This window comes from Physella acuta, unplaced genomic scaffold, assembly GCF_028476545.2.
Source record: "Physella acuta isolate Inbredline_101_S28 unplaced genomic scaffold, ASM2847654v3 ptg000760l, whole genome shotgun sequence".
Classification (NCBI taxonomy): Eukaryota; Metazoa; Mollusca; class Gastropoda; family Physidae; genus Physella; species Physella acuta.
In genome coordinates, this window is record NW_026732278.1 from 532,501 (window position 1) to 553,310 (window position 20,810).

The 20,810-nt window shown below is 39.0% G+C and overlaps 1 protein-coding gene across 1 annotated transcript in view; it reads right to left on the minus strand.

Moving 5' to 3' along the window:
* Positions 1 to 19,736, minus strand: part of LOC131950420 (homeotic protein deformed) — a 48,344-nt gene extending 28,608 nt beyond the window's left edge. The window contains exons 1-2 of the mRNA XM_059312559.1: positions 19,046 to 19,736; positions 11,232 to 11,893 (exon numbers count right to left, since the gene is read on the minus strand). Of these exons, the coding sequence (XP_059168542.1) occupies positions 11,232 to 11,893; positions 19,046 to 19,265 (882 nt within the window). The 5' untranslated portion in view covers positions 19,266 to 19,736. The remainder of the gene's footprint in view (positions 1 to 11,231; positions 11,894 to 19,045) is intronic.
* Positions 19,737 to 20,810: the final 1,074 nt, after the last annotated feature.

The window sequence follows — 20,810 nt, forward strand, 5'->3', positions numbered from 1 at the left end:
TATATATATATATATATATATATATATATATATATATATATATATATATATATATATATATATATAATAGAATTTATTTTTGTTGTATATTTAAAAATGTAAAAGTGCATAGAGTGTAAGAGAACAGTGACAGTTTTCAAAAAGAGGTTTTAAAAAGCGATTTATCAAACCACTTTCAGGGTCTAAGTGGCTGCGGCTTTTTTTCTGTGACCACTTGCCGGCGGCAACGTAAGGGGCGTTAACTCTTTTCGATCTCCAAGAGACTTCCTCCCTCGTCGGGGAGCGAAGATTTATTAACTGTTGTCATAATCTAATTAGCCGCAGTATTTTAAAATGTAATGACGTTATTAAAAATCTTTCGTTGGAAATGTTGTCATACTCAATTAAGCTAAATGATGAAATGGATTTCTAAATGGTGTTCTTTTTGCTCGTTTCCCAGTTGTATTTGATTCTCATCAGAGGTCTTAAGTCGGGAAAAATCAAGATGTTTTACTTTAGCAACCGTTTAGAACAGACTTCTAGAGACTGATAGCATTGACATAGCCAAACGCTTTATGAGATCAGGGTTAGATACCCCGAGTTAGGGGGATGGGATTGCCAGTGGTACTTGGAGTATTCGAGTTGTCATTACATAAGAGAGAGACAACACTAGCAACGTGAGGATTCAGTGTTTTCACCGGCCTGCCCCACCACGGCACAAAACTTGTCGCCATGGCGACAGATGCGGCTGACTAGATTGGCTAGTGGCACTAACAGGACACGTCCCTAGTGCAGGGGTCGGCAACCTTTTGAAGCGGAAGAGCCAAAAGTTACAATTTTCAAAATTTCCCTGGTTTTAAAGAGCCACTAACATTTTTTTCAATTCAAATATTTTATTTTTTTATTAAGATTATTAGTATTTGTTCAAGGAGCTGGAGAGCCGCATCTTGATATCTAAAGAGCCGCATGCGGCTCGCGAGCCGCAGGTTGCCGACCCCTGCGCCCTAGTTGCACTAGCTCGACACTCTCCTAGTGGCACTATCTAACCACACTCCCCTAGAGGCACTAACTAGATACGTCCCTAGTGGCACTAGTTCGACAGTCTTTTTGTGGCACTAACTTGGCTAGTGGTACTAGATTTGACACGTAACTAGCGGCACTAGCTCAGCTAGTGGCACTAACTCGACACTCTCCAAGTGGCACTAACTCGACACTCTCCAAGTGGCACTAACTCGACACTCTCCAAGTGGCACTAACTCGACACTCTCCAAGTGGCACTAACTCGACACTCTCCAAGTGGCACTAGCTCGACACTCTCCTAGTGGCACACGCTCGACACTCTCCTAGTGGCACTAACTCGACACTCTCCTAGTGGCACTAGCTCGACACTCTCCAAGTGGCACTAGCTCGACACTCTCCAAGTGGCACTATCTCGGCTAGTGGCACTAGCTCGACACTCTCCCACTACTGGGAAACTGGCCTGGTCAGACCACTCCGCCTAGTGACGTCTGCTCCCATACCCCAACTGAAGTATCGCTAACCGCTTCCGACGTCGGTAAAACCCCGGTATCCGCTGACGTTATGGCCACTTGAATTCCTTCAAGTGACGATTTTAAACGCGCGCACATTGCCTTGTCGCGTCTCCCATATTCGAAACTCGTTTATTAGACATAAGGCTAGCTTTCAGAGAACTGAAATCGTTTATTAGACATAAAGCCAGCTTTCAGAGAACTGAAATCGTTTATTAGACATAAAGCCAGCTTTCAGAGAACTGAAATCGTTTATTAGACATAAAGCCAGCTTTCAGAGAACTGGCTTTTCAATGACTTCTCATGTAGGCTATTTGCCACCTTCGGCTTGCAACAAATCTTGAAACTCGCACGTAGGATGGAGAGAGACATTAAAATATTTCTTCATTTCTTACAGTGACAATTTGCGAGATAACGGCGGCCTCCTCTCATCAAAACCCCCGGGTTTTTAAAAAGATGAAAGCCAAAAACTTCGGCATACTGCTCTTTAAACCTCCCCACCCCATGACTCCCCTCCCTCCTTACACCCCCCCCCCCTCCCCCACACACACACCACTGCCCAACTGCAGCCTTTTCTCCAAATTCCCAAATTCAGAAAGTATGAAACCTCTGAGAATTTTTAAAAAAATGCCATTTTTTAAACAATTTTTAGTTTGTTTTGTTGTTTATAGATATCTTGTTGAAAAATTTCGCGAAAAAAAAGCTATTATACATATACAAACACATTACAAACAGCACGTAAATAAAGGCGAGTGCACAGTGTAAAAGTTTTAACAATATAAATTTTTACCTATTTACTCATTTTAGATTTACAAATACAGATTTCCCAAATACAAACCATTTTTTAAGTTAGCAAATAGCTGGATAACATGATTATTTATGGCCGGAACTAAAAGATTGAAATTGTGGTGACATTTAGAAATTTTAGAATTTTTAAAAAATTTGACCCAGCTAAGAGATTAAAAGCATACAGTCATAGACTATTTTTTAAATTTCTGAAAATTTAAAATTGCTTTGGAGTTCAAAGGTTTTAATTCCTACATCAATAAAGTACATTAGAAAGCTGCATGTGAAATTTCAAATCTTTTGGATAATGTTAAGAAAAATTATTCATAAAAGAGTACAAAATATATACAATTTGCGATACAAAAGTTTTATTTCTTTTTTGCATAATATATAAGTCTAAAATTATATGATATAGTATAACTATAGAAATATAATTACAACGTTAAAAATGTGGCCGGTGGATGTCTCATATTTTTTTGCTTCTCTCCCCTAGTCTCGGTGATACTGTCCCCTTAACCTCTTAAGATGTTCGCATCATGTGGTGGACAAGGATTATCCGATAACTGAGGCAATTTTTTTTTTCTACAGACTATATGAATAGCAGACACGTAAGATGCCGTCTCAGAAAATATTAAATATTTTATCAAAGCTGATTGAACAATACATTCAAATAAGATTATTGAGCTAAATAATATCAATTAAGTACTTCGTTTGAATTGTTACAAGTAACTTAAACTTTACAAAATGTAAATAACTTTTTGAAAGTACCAAACCACACGTCAAGCGCCACCAGTCTATCGCCGTCAACACGACTCGACGCAAACAAAACAGAAAAACAAACAATAAAAGAACCAGTTCGCTCCCTTTCTTCCTCGCGTTTGATTGGCTACACTGTGACATTATATCCGGCGCCCAAGGTTTATTTATTGGACACAATAACAAGTTATTTCAAAGCACAAATTCTTGCTTTGGTCTTCTCTTGTTCTTCGCCACCACTGCAGGCTCTCAAGTCACATCACATTCTCTGCTCTCTCAGACTTTCGCATTCCGGAATCGTCGGTCTAAAGTTATCGGAACGTCTTTGATTGGTCAGAATATAAACATTACGTCGACAAGGGTAGGTCACCGTCATCTTCATGTAGAGCTTCTACTTGCTCGGCCAGTTGTGTTCCAGTTTAAACACGGACAACTAGCAAGAGTTAAAGTCACAGTTCCCAGAGTTAGTACCGACTGCACTGAATATTTGCGTAATATTTGTGTAAGGCCAATATCAGGCCCAGTTCTACATACATCGGAAGTCTCGCCAAACCACGGCAGGCGAGATGAAACGGTGGCGAAAGGAAAGAGACATGTTCCCGAGCAGCGAGTACAAAGTAAAGGCTGCTTATTTATAGTATTGTTCCTGGGCTGACTCACGCGTTCCCCTTGGTGCATAACCCTGCTCCGTCGGCCGCCAAACCTGGAACATCATCCTAAGGTAAACCGGCGAGAACAATTTCTCGCGGGCCCCATCAGGCCGCCTGTGGCCGCATAGCTCGCGGTCCCACATCCGCGGCAGCGAGCCCGCTGCGGCGGGGACAGAGGAGGAGACACGGCCGCGCGGTTGAAACATCTCTTAGGCCCTATTTGCCGCATTAAAAGCACATTTCATATTCTCTGTGTAAACAACGGCACCTAATCAGGGCCAGCCCCACCGGGGGCTCCCGGCCCAGCAGACGTGCAGTAGAACAACATTTCTTCTCTCGGGCTAGGGGCACATGCGTGTGGGGCGGAAGGGAGCATCGGGAGCCGCTGAGGGGAGCATGTGCTGGCCAGGCCCGGGCGTCGGGTTCACTGAGGGGAGATTGCAGCTATCGATTTGTGGGACGGGGGAATTCGTGACTGGGGCGCTTGGCCTGACTCGATCCAGACATTCAAGTTACATAATAGGAAGAAACAAATGATGTTTAATACATACACGGGATGACGGCACGGGGAGGGGCGGGGGTACTGTCGTCTGGTAACAGTCTGTATGGGGTCCTAGTTTTGTGTACATATACAGGTACGGGAGTTTTGTGTACATGAACAGGTATGGGCGTTTTGTGTACATGAACAGGTATGGGCGTTTTGTGTATTAGTAGTGCTGGTAGTTCTACGTACATAAACAAGTATAGAAGTTTTGTGCGCATAAACAGGTATGGTATTGTTGTGTATATGGTAGTTTTATGTGCATGAACAGGTATGGTAATTTTATGTGGCTGCATTAACTGGATTTAATATATGTAAATGGGATGGTTGTAATTACACATTTTTTACGATTAAAGTAGCCTATACACATTATTTATGATTGAAATACACACAATTTTAGGATTAAAATAAACACTTTTTTATGATTTAATTCTAATACTAGAAATTGACAGCATGGTAATTCTCTATTATGTACTATTTTCTTAGAACTAGTCTATTTTCTTATTATTTTTTCATTCAAATTTCTCTCCTGTTTTGTTCCCACGATTAACACAAAGCAATTACATTTATTTTAGGCTAAGGTGCGGTCCACTACTAATGTTATAATGACGACTCAATGACAGTTAACTTATATCAAAAACAATTCTTAACCGGCAGATATAAAAATACTAGAACTTGTTTAGTTTATGTATCAACGTTCATACAGTAAAACCCACTAAAATAAAGTCTCTCATAAGGTGGTTACTCTACATCCTCTGTCAAATTTAAATCACAACCTAGTGTTACATAAAAACGTTCCAAACGTGTAGGCCTATAACGGCTATACATAAATATTTTCGGACCGCATAACAATGAAGCAATAATGTCTAGTGATAACATCTAGTAAAATAGACGTTATGGTCTCCGCGTCAATATTCTATCAGAACCGCCCGAACTAGTGCAGTTTATTTTATACGAGCCAAGAACTGTAGGTCACTAGCATGAAGGTATGTATAGATGGGGGTGGTGAAAGGCCGGCTAAGCTCAGGTTTATGGGGGACGGCACGGTCAAGCGATAACGCGCGTGATAAGTTGACGGATGGTCTTGAGTCACCGTGTCCACTAGGGTCCACCCAGCTCTGGTGGATACTGTGTCGGTGATGCTTAGGGTGGGATGGATAATGTGCTACTCGCACTAACATTTCAAATGGTTAAGTCAAGTAACAGGTGCACTCTACTTCATTTGTCCCATGAACATGGATTTTTAGGCAAAACATTTTGACGTGGTTTTTTTCCCATTCTGTTTTGTATTACATTGCCAAGTTGGGAACGTTGGCTTAGTAGGACTGGTCAACTGCTACTGTTGTCCTATAAGTCTTAACATGAATGATAGCTGGTCTCTAGAATATTCAGGTGCTCTGTCTCCCTACCTGCCCGTGCTAGGTGTTCTACACGTCTACACACCTGCGACTGCCACCTGTATTATCTAGCTTGGTGATCAGGTTCTGAAGGTTTAATTAATTTACCCACCCTTACTGGGCAATTTTCGCAACAAAACTAGCATTACTTCGTGATTTTAAAATTTAAAGTAGGCTGCAATATTTTGTGTCAAATAAAAACTCAATAGTTTCCCAATGTTTACATCTTGCAAAATGAAATCTATCTCAGCTTATTTCTGCACACGGAGTAAATACGGTAAACTTCTCGATATTCCGACAGATTTTAAAACCTTGTTTCATTGCACCAAAAAAAAAAAAAAAAAAAAAAAAAACAACTCTTAAATCAAACACTGAATAGTGACACACACATTCATTTACCAAACGAACAATTGTTTCACAATAAGGTGTATATCTTTAAAAAAAATATAAATGTATTTAAACGTTTATATCAGCAAATTTTTGTTTGTGCACTAAAGAGAACAAAATAAACGTATTATATTTGAATATGGTAATTAATTACTATTTATAAAACTTTTTAAAAAGCATAGGCCGCTCGCACTGTGGCTTGAAACTGTGTATAAACAATGAAATATTCTTATATTTCTAGAAAATCATCTAATTACATAATATTACTGCATCGTATGATATATCTAGTCATTACGAACGTTAATATAAATTTATATTTTTTATCAATAATTCTAAATGGATTTCGCATCACTTTAAAAATGCGTTTTAACTTACACTCTACATAAACTGTCTAAACAAAAACTAATATAACCTACATAAACTTTCTAAACAAAAACTAGTGTACCCTACATAAACTCTCCAAAAAAATCTATTACACCATACATAAACTCTGTAAGCAAAAACTAGTATACCCTACATAAAATGTCTAAACAAAAGCTAATGTATCCTACATAAACTCTCTAAGCAAAAGAGATTACACCCTACATAAACTCTCTAAACAAAAACTAGTATACCCTACATAAACTCTCTAAACAAAAACTTTTACACCAACCATAAACTCTATGAACAAAAACTATTACACCCCCATAAAGCGGCGGTATCTTTCTCAACTCACAACCCCCCCCCCCCCCACCCCTGCTATATGTCTAGACCACTTCTGCTCGGCTCCACCTCCCCCACCCCCAGGAAGGAACGCCCCCACCCAGCCCTGCTCCATCCACCACGCCACGCAGACCCGGGTGGTTAATTGACTCTAATCAAGATGATAATATCGCGTCCTATCACGCTGTTGGTTTCGTTTGGACGATTCCTTTGATCCCCTCGGCCCCATCTGCTGCGCATGCTCAGCATAATCGGAGCACAAAACGTCAGATCTAATAGAAAAACAAATATGCACCGTCAACAGCAGAGCATCATGGGTAAGCCTCCCTTAATGCTGTTGTTTGTAACATTTTGTAACGGCTTTAAATAAGAATTACTTTAAACTTCAACACGCTTTCATTTCTAGACACAAAAAAAACTTAAGTGTAATACATGTTGACTGCCATTTCCATTCATCTTACTTTATAATGAAATATGACCATTTTATTTATTTATTTCGATTACTAAATAGTGGATTATTAAAAAAAAGACGAAACAAACTTTAATGAAAGGCGGTTTTTAAAAAGTGTTTATTAACCGTAAGCGCGAAATTGAATTTTCATGAGATGAACTGAAGATGTTTTGAGAAATTATTTACATTTCTCATCAGACCTATAATAACTAAATACATAATCGGTGGGGGAAAGGAGGGGGTTAATGGTTTAATGCGAGTGTTGTGTAATAGAAATATGACAAGGTAAGCTTAAAAGGGGCAGCCACTCGCTAGATATCACAAACAGATGCTGACACGGATTGCCGTTCCTGGTCGAAAATGAGTAACAGTGCTAATTATATAACAGGAAGCACGTGTCCTCGGTCTGCCGTGACGTCACTCCATTAGCAAGGTGTGACCAGCACAAGGGACCACTGCTGCTTACCTGTGGGGGTGGGGACATGTGGTGGCAGGGGTGGGGAAAGAGGGGTGGATTACATCAATAAATATATAAAGATCAGGCGTACTTGGTATTAATTAAAAGAAATTAATTCTTATTTACATCTACGATAATCTAGTTTTTTTTTAATTTTATTATTATACCGTATAGTTTGAAATATATTTTTCTGTTATAAATACAGATCACTGGTGGGGCAAATAGTGTGGATTATAGAGCTCATTGATATAAACTATCTTGTTTATAAATTGTTTCAAAAACCATAGGAGTGAGAAATGTTTGATTGATTTTTATATCTAAAAAAATTCTCATTTATAATTGAAAAAAAAGCAATACATCAGTGGGAAAAATTATTGACATTCAAAAGATAGAGATAAAATGATTTTATTTTAATCTAATACTGTACCACTATGTATATAACTATAACGAGAAGCGTGGGTGTATATAAATTATGTATTTAAAATGATTAGGCATCTCTAAATATACGGAGGCTTAGAAACGATTTTTTGTTACAAGCATCGTACCGAGGTAATAAAGTCTACTGATATATAAATACACGGGTACTCGAAAAAAGCTGGAAGCGCTAGTCATGATATTTGTTTGCAACTGAATACTAATGTTATGAGCTACCCTTTCTTCTTATTTAGGTTTATATAAATAGTGGCCCACCATTATATCTAAATATAGCTCTTATAGATTCTTAATTTTAGTGGAAAAACAAAAGTTTATTGTAATAAACCTTTAAATATAATTATTTATAAAAATTTAGTGTTAACAAAAAATAGCTTGACTAAAATACATCACCAATTCAAGGCACTATATTCGCGCGTTTAAAATCGTGACTCTATTAGTATCGTTTATAGCATATTTTAATTAATTAAAATAAAATGCAACAGATAAATGGGTCAAAGTTCATGTCACTCTGCAGTGTCCTAGCATCTGGACATAGGGGTCAAGTTCAAGGCGAATCATTTGGTAGAAGGTGCGGACATTTCGTTCGCAAGTTTTGACCTATAACGGACGGATGGACAAAGCACAGCCGACGTAGGAAGCAAGTTAAGAGCTTGTAATAAAACACGGGATGGAGAACTTGTTGAAAGTGCCGCAGATCTCGGATTGGTAAAGAAAAACACCGGCATTTTAATATAATTTACATCGTCACTTGTCACTGTTATTTTCATTGTATGTTTTGTTTCAGGCCCATGTATAGACTGACAAGCTAAACGATCAGAACATTTGGAAACGAACAGCGGGATATATATATATATATATATATATATATATATATATATATATATATATATATATATATATATATATATATCACGTTTGCAGCGATGAACGGAGGCTGCTAACGAATATATCAAAACCGCAACTGTTGTTAGCTAAAGATAGAAAGTAGTTCTATTTCGACGGCCTTGTTCTGTTTTATCCTATTTTTGAATCACTTCAAATCGTTACATCGCCGGCTCAACTACCCGGGGAATGTAGAGAATACAATGATGGCGCCATTCACTTACTCTCTGCAACTCTCCCTAGACATGCGAGCATTGGCTGCGGAGCTGGAGGCCCAGTCGCTCACAGCGGCGTCGCCCCATGGGGGAGATGGCTGACATACCGTCTCGTCGACACGCCGGGGTACAGCAGACGTGGTCTACAACAATAGAGCCCTTGTCACAGTAACAATAAGTAACGTTCACATGTAACAATACAGGCGGTCATAAGTAACAAATGCCCAGTCATAAGTAACCATAAACAGTCAAAAGTAACAATAGACACACTCACGTGTAAGAATTCAAACAGTCAAAAGTATTAATACAGTCACATCGCATATTCCGGCATTATGTAACAAATGAACCAAAACCTACTGTAGCACGATGCCTAATTCACTTCATAATTGCTTACATAATATCCTACAGCCTCATAATATCACCACACAGTAGCTGCTTACATAAAAATACGGCACCAAAAGCTTCTAAACAACCCTTTAAATAAACTACACACAACCCTCTAAATAAATTACGCATAACACAACCATCTAAATAAACATCAAACAACTCAACCCACTAAACTATTCCAACACGACCCAAAGATATCAGTCCAACCCATAACCCATTTCATACTAAAGGATTGCCCGTTTATAATATTACAAGGCAGCCAACCGAGCAATACAACAGTTTGATTAGCCAACAAGTAACTCTATACATTGTGTGTACAAACTGAATGTCAAATTTTCCCAAACATTTAAACATTTCCTCACCGTAAGTGTGTAGAACGTATAACTTACTAGAACATACAACTTACTAGAACATACAACTTATTTTTATGCGAGCCATTTTCTCGTCCGTTTATTAGCTCAACAGCATTCTCATTTTGGCGACAATATTTAGTTAGTAAAATATCTATTTCCATGGAAGTTTTAAATATATAATTCATGACTGTATGTTTCTGTATTGTAAAAAAAAATTAAATGCAACTATTTTATTTCAAGCCACACATTAAATTAGCTTTAAGTTTCTCTAAAACTATTGTACACGCCACGTTTCCTACACGAAACAACGTTCGTCTCTCTGTGTAGGTAAGTATCGAAACCCCACTTTCTAGTTTTACTTGGAGTCTGATCTTCCGGTTGGAGCACGGTTACCGTCCACTAGCTTGAGCTACTAACGACAGATTGATGTACCTCTTCAATACTTCTGAAGGTTCTTTTGAAATTTAGACTTACAGTTTTTTTTTAAAGTGGGAGTGATACATGTTTCACCCCCCCCCCCTTTCATACTTAACACTACTCAAGCCCAGGTTTGGAAGCCCCAACGCCCCAAATAATTCGAACCAAAAATTTGGACACTCCCTGTACCACCCGATTTTACCACAATTTGCGTCCAACCTAACTGCCAATTGATCAGCCACCCCCTCTTCAACCATATTTACCCCAACTGACCTGCCTTCCCCCCCCCCCCCCCTCATCAGTCACATGAACCGACTTGACACTCCCCGGTCCGTCCGTCCGTCAATCGGATCAACCAACTGACCTGCACCCTGCCCCCATCAACTGACCTCCACCCCCCCCCCTCCATGAACCACATCAAGCAACTGACCTGGACCCTGCCCCCATCAACTGACCTCCACCCCCCCTCCATGAACCACATCAAGCAACTGACCTGGACCCTGCCCCCATCAACTGACCTCCACCCCCCCCCATGTACCACATCAAGCAACTGACCTGCACCCTGGCCTCCGTGAGACTATACCTCAAACCCCCCCCCCCCCCCTCAATGAACCACATCAAGCAACTTACCTGGACCCTGCCCCCATCAACTGACCTCCACCCCCCCATGTACCACATGAAGCAACTGACCTGGACCCTGGCCTCCCCCCCCCCCCCCATGTACCACATGCAGCAACTGACCTGGACCCTGGCCTCCACTCCACCCCCCCCCCTCCCATGTACCACATGAAGCAACTGACCTGGACCCTGGCCTCCACCTCCCCCCCCCCATGTACCACATCAAACAACTGACCTGGACCCTGGCCTCCACTCCACCCCCCCCCATGTACCACATCAAACAACTGACCTGTACCCTGGCCTCCGTGAGACTACACCTGAGCGCCAGTTGCTCCCTGGCATAGACGTCTGGGTAGTGTGTCTTCTGGAACACCCTCTCCATCTCCTCCAGCTGGAAGCTCGTGAACGTCGTCCTGTTCCTCCTCTTCTTCCTCTTCGGCTCTCCGTCCTCGCCCGTCTCGTCATCACCGTCCACATCGTCGTCGTTGTCCATCTTCTCCTTATCCATTAGCTTAGCGCTGTTCTGGTTCAGCCCTTTATCGTTTTTGTTCTCGTTTTCTTTCTTCATCGAGACGTTGAGCAGGGGCTGTAGGTGGTGGTGCCCTGAGATATCACTGGTGGGGGGCGAGTTCAGGTTGTGTTTCTCCGACTTAAGTCCGTTACTGGAACCGTTGTTTAATCCGGACATGTTGCCGCCCATGTTGCCGACCATGTTGCCGTTGGGCGTGTTGGGGCTTGCCGTCGGCGTAGATGGCTGGTAGAGGTTGTTGCCGTCGGCGTTGTGGCGCAGCTTGTTCATGTTGCCGTTTAGGCTGACGGGGCTGATGGCGGCGGTGGGGTGTCGGTGGTGGTTCATCTGGTTGTGGTGGTTGGTGTGGATGTAGCCGCTGGGGCTCATGGTGCTGCCGTGGATACTGGGACTCATGGGATTGCCGTACACGTTTTCCAGCTCTGAGAAAACAAAAGTGTACATGAAATTAATTTTTTCTAGAGAAACAAAATTGTACGTGAAATTAATTTTTTTCTGAGAAAACAAAAGTGTACATGAAATTAATTTTTCTAGGGAAACAAAATTGTGCACGAAAATATCTTTTCTAGAGAAACAAAAGTATACATGAAATTATTATTTTCTGAGAAAACAAAAGCGTACATGAAATTAATTTTTATAAGGAAACAAAAGTGTACATGAAGTTAATTTTTTCAAGGGGAAACAAAAGTCTACATGAAATTAATGTTTCCAGTGAAACAAAAGTGTAAATGAAATTAATGTTTCTATGGAAACAAAAATGTACATGAAATTATTTTCTCCAGGGAAATAATTGTGTACCTGGTTTAGCTGTAACAAGTGTAAACTTATCAAGAAACAAAACATGCAGTAAGCTCCGCCGTCAACAAGTCAAAGAAAGAAAAAAGTGAGCTTTAACTTTACCGCCCAGTACAAATGTGATAGTCTAACTAATGTGTCACAAAATTCATGCTGAGCTGGATATCTTGGTGTGACAAGTGACAAGTTGGGAGGGGTGCTCTTTAAATCTCCGGGAGTGGGGTGGAGGTGGAGCAACGAAAAAGTCCCTTATTAAAGTGTATAGGTTCTAAGTAAATTAAATTTTTCCCCATTTCGCCTGGAGGGTGGGGGTGGGGTAGTTGTGTTTATGAAGGGGGGAGGGGATGCCTCCTTCCTTCTTACGCCGTTGCACAGACAAAATCAGAGAGGACATTTTTGAGACAAGACATACACTCACACTGAAACATACACAAACACACACTGAAACATACACAAACACACACTGAAACATACACAAACACACACTGAAACATACACAAACATACACTGAAACATACACACCTTTAAATAATCATCGCTTACATCGTTAAACACATAATTCACCGAGGGAGGAAAATCACTTCATTAATAGCTTAATTAATTTGTAATTACCAGCGTGCACTCAGCTCCTACACGAGTGGCGGTTATAAAGTCACGTGTTTTTATTACGTCACTAATGCGGTGTATGAGGAGATAACTGTTGTCATGACAACCAAAATTCATAAAAAAAATACAACGACTAGGGTGTAGGTAACACTTATTTAACCAATGAAAGGGTAAAGCCGTAATTATAGACATGTTACTTCTTCTATTGTTTCAGTTGTAGCACTTCAGCTGGTAATTAGCCTGTAGTGGGTTGAATAGCGACAACTACATACACACAAAACTAGATAGTTGCTTACTTTTAGAAAATTGACACTGTCATTCAATCACCTGTTACCTTTTATTTCCTAATTTGTTGTATATTTTTCTTTTTATATTTCTAATTTTTCTAATTATTTTAATTTAATAACTAAATGTTCTTTTAAAATTTGGGGTTTAAAAAACCCTTTCCATTTCAATAACTAACAGTGTAGTCGGTTAAAAACTGGGAATATCGGCAATACCTAAGTTAATGTGCTGTATGTTACGGAGTCTATACATGTTTTATTTCTACACACATACACACTCATCACACAAACAACAGCAATACCTAAGTTAATGTGATGTGTGTTACAGAGTCTATGCCCTCATTTAAAATACAAATAGGCCTATGTCACATAACTTATCACAAAATGTCGGATAATATCACAAAACATATTTAAAGATACACTACAGTTTAAATTAAGCTAAAAAGAATTTAATATTGGCACAACAAAAATAACAAATGTTGCTGTTGTATTTATAAATAAAGCACCAGAATTATGACATAGATATTATACAGTGTGTTCGGAGAAAATAAGTTCAAAAAATAAACGTTGTCAAGCTTAATTATATTTCTATTTAAATATCACATAATGAAGGAATTTATTCTTAATTGCTGTTTGAACATTAAACACCCACTTGTAACGCTTCAACTGAGACAAATTTCTTAAAGAGGCAGAGCGCACAGTTCTTCAATGTATCTGTACATTAATTTTCAATGTTATATCCGTTAACTTCTAAACATTTTACTCTAATATTTAACCACAATCTACCTCCTTCCCACCTCCACCTCTTTGTGCATATATATACATATATATATTAATTTTCAATGTTATATCCGTTAACTTCTAAACATTTTACTCTAATATTTAACCACAATCTACCTCCTTCCCACCTCCACCTCTTTGTGCATATATATATATATATATATATATATATATATATATATATATATATATATATATATATATATATATATATATTAGGCCTATAGGTCTATATATTTGTAAATAATAGCCGCACCCCGCCGTGTACATATATATGTATCTGTAGGTAATAAAGAATAAGCTCAAAGCCAACACGTGCTCACGGCCAATCAGCGCGCGCATCCATCTAGCTCTCGTCTGGTCTGATCAAACGATACCCCCACCCCCTGAAGCCGTCTGCCGAGCCATTATACCACTTTTAGAGCTTTTTTCATCAGAGTTTTTTTAAGTTATTGTTTTTTTCCTCTTAATTATATGGATATGTTTTAGATGAACAACATAGCTTTATTGCAACCTACCCATCATATGTCTGAAGGTTTAGCTATATCAACACTGTTATCTTTATAGCTGGAGATTTTGCAATACTATGAATATCCTCTTATAGCTAGGGTTTAGCTAAAGCAACAATCCCCCCCCCCCCATCTACCTATAGCTGAAGATTTAGCTCTAGTTGTAATGCATTAAATTTCTTTCAAAGAACGCCTTCGTTATGATAGAGTTTTTCAGTGACTCGGTACCTTTGGGTTGGGGGTAGAAGGTAGATTGGGGTTTGACGATGGCCCAAGCGAGGGAGGGAGTACTAAATGAGTGAGTACATATTTCGCCCATTTTGACATTTAGAAAACAAATGCTGCTAAGCCATGACGTCCTACACGACAGATCATGAGAGGAGATGTTGCTGAGGCCCAAGTCACGTGACTTTATTTTCAGTCAACTGCAACCGTTTAACAAAAAGGTTTAATTATATTTACTTAACATGCTAATGCTAATTATATTATACTTAACATTCAAACGCTTCTTTATATTTTTGAAAAATAATATTATTGTTGTAAATAACCTACACAGCTTATAAAATCACATGTTAACTTGGTTGAAATCAAACGTAGCAGATATTGCTTGAATTAATTAAAACGTATCATGGTTAAATGCTGGCGATTTACCGTATATTGTGAGTTTTAAAAATCTGAGATTTTGAAATTGTAAAAAAAAACGTAATTGGCTTTATTTATTTTTTTGTCTTGTTTAAATTCTCCATGTTAACCATAGGCCATTGGTATTTCACAAGAAAATTCTCAAAATGGCAATTAATAATTTTAAAATCATCAACAGTGTGATTGCAACATGTGGGCCTATAAACATGTGATGTGTGGTTTTTGTAAGACTTTTCTACACATTTCACGTAGTTGATGTTATTATTATTTTCGTTTACTTAACAAAATGTGAAGGGAATATTTTTTTGGTAGCTAAGTTGTTGGATAATTTAAATGAAAACAAATTAGCCAACTAGTGTAAAAAAATATTTAATGGAAGAAAAGTTGGGCATATTGAATATGGGGGAGGGGGGAAGATCTTGAATAAATAATTGCCAATGAAACTTTGTCTTACAAAGCTAAAGGGTCGATATAAAATTTTAATACTGGTGGCAATGTGACAAACCCCACATTATTTGGAATATGCCGGACATTCTATTACGTTGTAGTTTTAATTTATTTCATTAATAAAACATAATTATGGTAGGAGAATTTTAAGATGCCATATGGTGTATGTTGGCCCCAACAATTAGGGCCAGGGACCAGCGTGCTGTTCTGTTGGTGCCAGAACATTGCGCTGTGCTCAATTGTTTTCTCTCTATTTTTAGACAGTGGGTTCTAGACTTGAATTCTTAGTTTTATATTAACTTCTGTATGAGGCGTCAGTATTGTTGTATGTGGATGACGTAAAATAATTCTACACAAGTAGTGTTGTATGTGGATGTTAGATAATTCTACGCAAGTAGTGTTGTATGTGGATGTTAGATAATTCTACGCAAGTAGTGTTGTATGTGATGACGGTAGATAATTCTACGCAAGTAGTGTTGTATGTGGATGTAAGATAATTCTACGCAAGTAGTGTTGTATGTGGATGACGGTAGATAATTCTACGCAAGTAGTGTTGTATGTGATGACGGTAGATAATTCTACACAAGTAGTGTTGTATGTGGATGTAAGATAATTCTACGTCAGTAGTGTTGTATGTGGATGTTAGATAATTCTACACAAGTAGTGTTGTATGTGGATGTTAGATAATTCTACGCAAGTAGTGTTGTATGTGGATGTAAGATAATTCTACGTCAGTAGTGTTGTATGTGGATGTTAGATAATTCTACACAAGTAGTGTTGTATGTGGATGTTAGATAATTCTACGCAAGTAGTGATGTATGTGGATGTTAGATAATTCTACGTCAGTAGTGTTGTATGTGGATGACGGTAGATAATTCTACGCAAGTAGTGTTGTATGTGATGACGGTAGATAATTCTACGCAAGTAGTGTTGTATGTGATGACGGTAGATAATTCTACGCAAGTAGTGTTGTATGTGGATGTTAGATAATTCTACGCAAGTAGTGTTGTATGTGATGACGGTAGATAATTCTACGCAAGTAGTGTTGTATGTGGATGACGGTAGATAATTCTACGCAAGTAGTGTTGTATGTGATGACGGTAGATAATTCTACGCAAGTAGTGTTGTATGTGGATGTTAGATAATTCTACGCAAGTAGTGTTGTATGTGGATGTTAGATAATTCTACGCAAGTAGTGTTGTATGTGGATGTTAGATAATTCTACGCAAGTAGTGTTGTATGTGGATGTTAGATAATTCTACGCAAGTAGTGTTGTATGTGGATGTTAGATAATTCTACGCAAGTAGTGTTGTATGTGGATGTTAGATAATTCTACGCAAGTAGTGTTGTATGTGGATGTTAGATAATTCTACGCAAGTAGTGTTGTATGTGGATGTTAGATAATTCTACGCAAGTAGTGTTGTATGTGATGACGGTAGATAATTCTACGCAAGTAGTGTTGTATGTGATGACGGTAGATAATTCTACGCAAGTAGTGTTGTATGTGGATGTAAGATAATTCTACGGCAGTAGTGTTGTATGTGGATGTTAGATAATTCTACGGCAGTAGTGTTGTATGTGATGACGGTAGATAATTCTACGCAAGAAGTCACCAGTTTATGTTGGGAGGTCAGACAAGCCTATGTGATGTGGGTTTGTATGCCGGTGATGTTCGATAATCGTAGCAAGCAATCCGTCGGCAAATGTCGACGGCAATAGGGTCTAGTTAGAAACTGTCGACGGCAATACGATCTAGTCAGAAACTGTCGGCGGTGAAATGAAATAGACGGAAACAGTCAACGGCAAAACGAACTATTCGGTGAGCTGTCGGCGGCAAAACGAACTAGTCAGAAAATGTCAACGGCAATACAACTGTTCAGCAAAACGACGACGTATGAAAGGCGTCTCAAAAATGTCACTTTTGTTTATTAGAAATAAACTTGGAAGTATTAAACGTCAGATGAAATAAATATGTTGTTTCAGTTTCTGATTGATTTATTTCAATCAATTCTGACAACCAATATTGTTGATGCAACGCTATCTATCCAGTAAGCTAACACTATGGGCATATCAATATTTTATGGGTGTATTTTTCAATAACGTTTAAAACGGTCTCTCAAGTACGACGTAAATAGCTCCTCTTCACTCCAGCTTCCCAGAGGAGCGCTAGATAGTCGCACCCCGGGGGGCCAGGCAACAAAAGATTGCTTGTCACAAGTTGAAAGCAGCGCTCCCTGGGCAAGAGCCATTACTCTAGCCGTGACTCCGTCGGCACGTCATTTCCGCCGCCTGAGCGAGGGCCGCAGGTTACCGAAATTCCCAGAAAGCTTATCTTGTTCGGGCCGATAAACCCCGGGCCGATGACGCTAGGTTGGAGAACTCTCTCGAATTAATGGGTATCAACGCGGGTTGATGGGGCGCGGGTTGATTACAGAGGGCGCTTCCGCGGATGTTGGAGCGCCGAGTTACGAAACGATAGGCCGAGTTAGGGGGAGGCAATGAAGTGTGATAACGTCCACAGGCGAGCCGGCATCCGACAACTAATAACTTATTGTCATTAGGATCCAATCACGCTGCAGCCACTGACCATTGGGCAGGCTAATTCTAATCATAATTGTGTCCGATAATGGTGTTGAGAGAAGGGTAGCAGGGTAGCAATATTTCTGTCATGTACGGTAGCAATATTTCTGTCATGCATGTTTTTAGTCGACTTATAAAGAAACGTATTCGTATACAAATGAAAGCTCGTGTTATGTCTGTATTCAAAGTGTTATATGTAAATATTATCATAAACAACAGCAAATAATGATACATTCACAAATAGATAAAATAATGATACGTAGTAATTTCCTTGAATATTAATCAACATGCGTTGATTTTTTTTCAAAGAGGAGAATTTATAGATATTTGGTTTAGTCCCAAAGAAAAAGTTTATGAAGTTACATATATATTTTTTAGAATAATCAAAAGCCCTGATGTATGTGTATGTAGTTACATCCGGTGTTGTTGTCCTTATATCTGTTGAATCTGTTGTCTGTTCTAAAGACCTTTTAAACACGATTCAAGGTCCAAAAATGTACCGACTTCAAGCTCGGTATTGTTAGTTGGCTAGAACTGGCGATATTTTTCCTGAATTTATCAAATCACAAAAAGGAGCTGGGTGCAACAAAACGAATTCAAGCAGACAGAGCGTTGGACCCAACACAGACAAGTACAAGACCCACCTTTGAGAGAGTTGGACACCACAGACAAGTACAAGACCCACCTTTGAGAGAGTTGGACACCACAGACAAGTACAAGACCCACCTTTGAGAGAGTTGGACACCACAGACAAGTACAAGATCCACCTTTGAGAGAGTTGGACACCACAGACAAGTACAAGACCCACCTTTGAGAGAGTTGGACACCACAGACAAGTACAAGACCCACCTTTGAGAGAGTTGGACACCACAGACAAGTACAAGACCCACCTTTGAGAGAGTTGGACACCACAGACAAGTACAAGACCCACCTTTGAGAGAGTTGGGGCCCAGCCGTCCGTGCCCAAGTATCCCGTCTATAGAGTAGCCGTTCATCCGTTGATTGACGTCCATGATCCTCTGGGATTGTGACATCATGTCATCAGGGTGCGACAGGTGACCGCCGAGACCTTGACCTTCCAACCCGCGAGAGATGGGAGAGAACCCGAACATTCTGCCCTCAGATTTCAAAAAGTCTGCAGTAGTTGCCATTCGCTAGCTACCCGGTTTCAAACAAGCAAGAATGTTTGTTGATTATTTTTTGATGTGTCTAATTAAATATTTAATCGAATCTCAGTAAAGTTCAAGGCCGCAACACACGAAATGTCATAGCACAGAGTTTTGACATCTGACATGTGTCATATACCAATTGAGAAGAAACGGGGAAATAAAAAATTTACTGTGTTGAAATATTTGTAACACTCATTCCCTAGTTTCAGCTCTACTCTACTTCAGCTTCTCTAACTCGTCCTGCAGTAATATCACAGCTCCAAACGGTTTCATATGAAAAGCCTCACCATCCGAACATTTTTCGCCGTGTGTTTCCGTGGCCTCAGTTTGTTTCTTTCTATATTGGAGTTATTATTTTCTTATCCTTGCGTCGCCATCACGGTTTCAAACATTGGCATACAATTGATGGCTTGTCGCTACAATCAGCCGTCGTATGCTCGCTCGTGTCTATTGGACAGGCTGAAGAAAAAAATAAATGGTTTATAAAAATTTAAAATTACTTTTAATAAAAATCATATAATGTTTCAATATTATCTTTTTAAAAATTGCAGAAAACGTTTTAATAACAAGCTCATATGTAATAATGCACTAAAAAGGAGAAAATAAATTTTCTTTAAATATATATATATATTATAATAATAATAATATTTGAATAACTATAAAGAAAAGCGTGGGTTACTATATTATCAATTGGATACCTTTACTAATATTTAGGAAGAGACTTACACTTTTCTTTATAGTTATATAAACAGTAGTGTATTATTATATATTTTTATTACATAAAAGTTTGTTATTAAAATATTTTTATGCAATTTTTTTTTTGGTACTTTAATTTTTTTTATTTACAATAGAGTTGCGTGGCGAAAAACTACTGCGCGCCAAATGAACATGATAATAATGCTGAAAGAGTAGTAGGACAGCCCACTAGTTTCAGAAAAATGTTATTCATTCATAAAAAAATTAATCAGGCATCCTATTAAGTAAAATTTCAGAGCAATTGATCGGTAAGAAGTGCCCGAACTTTCGCTCGCCCGTTTCGATCTATGACGACAGACAGACAGCGCGGTTCGCTGACGGAATATCCACACCAATGTAGGGACCTCGGTGCTCTGCGGGAATATCCATATCCACACCCATGCGACGAATACACAAGGACATCCGAAGAGCGTTGAGCCCTTTCTATTACCGTAGCGTAGCACGGGTACTTGCTAGTCTATAATACAAGCCACCAATGTCATTTCGCACTTTCGCACTTCCGCCTTTCCTTCCGTCATCCGTATACCCACTTTGTCTTCGATTTAACATTAACAATCTCTTAATCTAGCTTGAAGTAAACACTAGGTAGTTACACCGAATTTGAAGTAAACACTAGGTAGTTACACCGAACTTGAAGTAAACAACTTGACGTAGAACTATAAACAAAATTATTTGCCGTCGATAGCGCTGTCACAGTTACACTCAATTATCACAGATCACGTGATCACACACTACCTCCTGCGGTTAGACTGCCCTCTACTCAATCTTCTG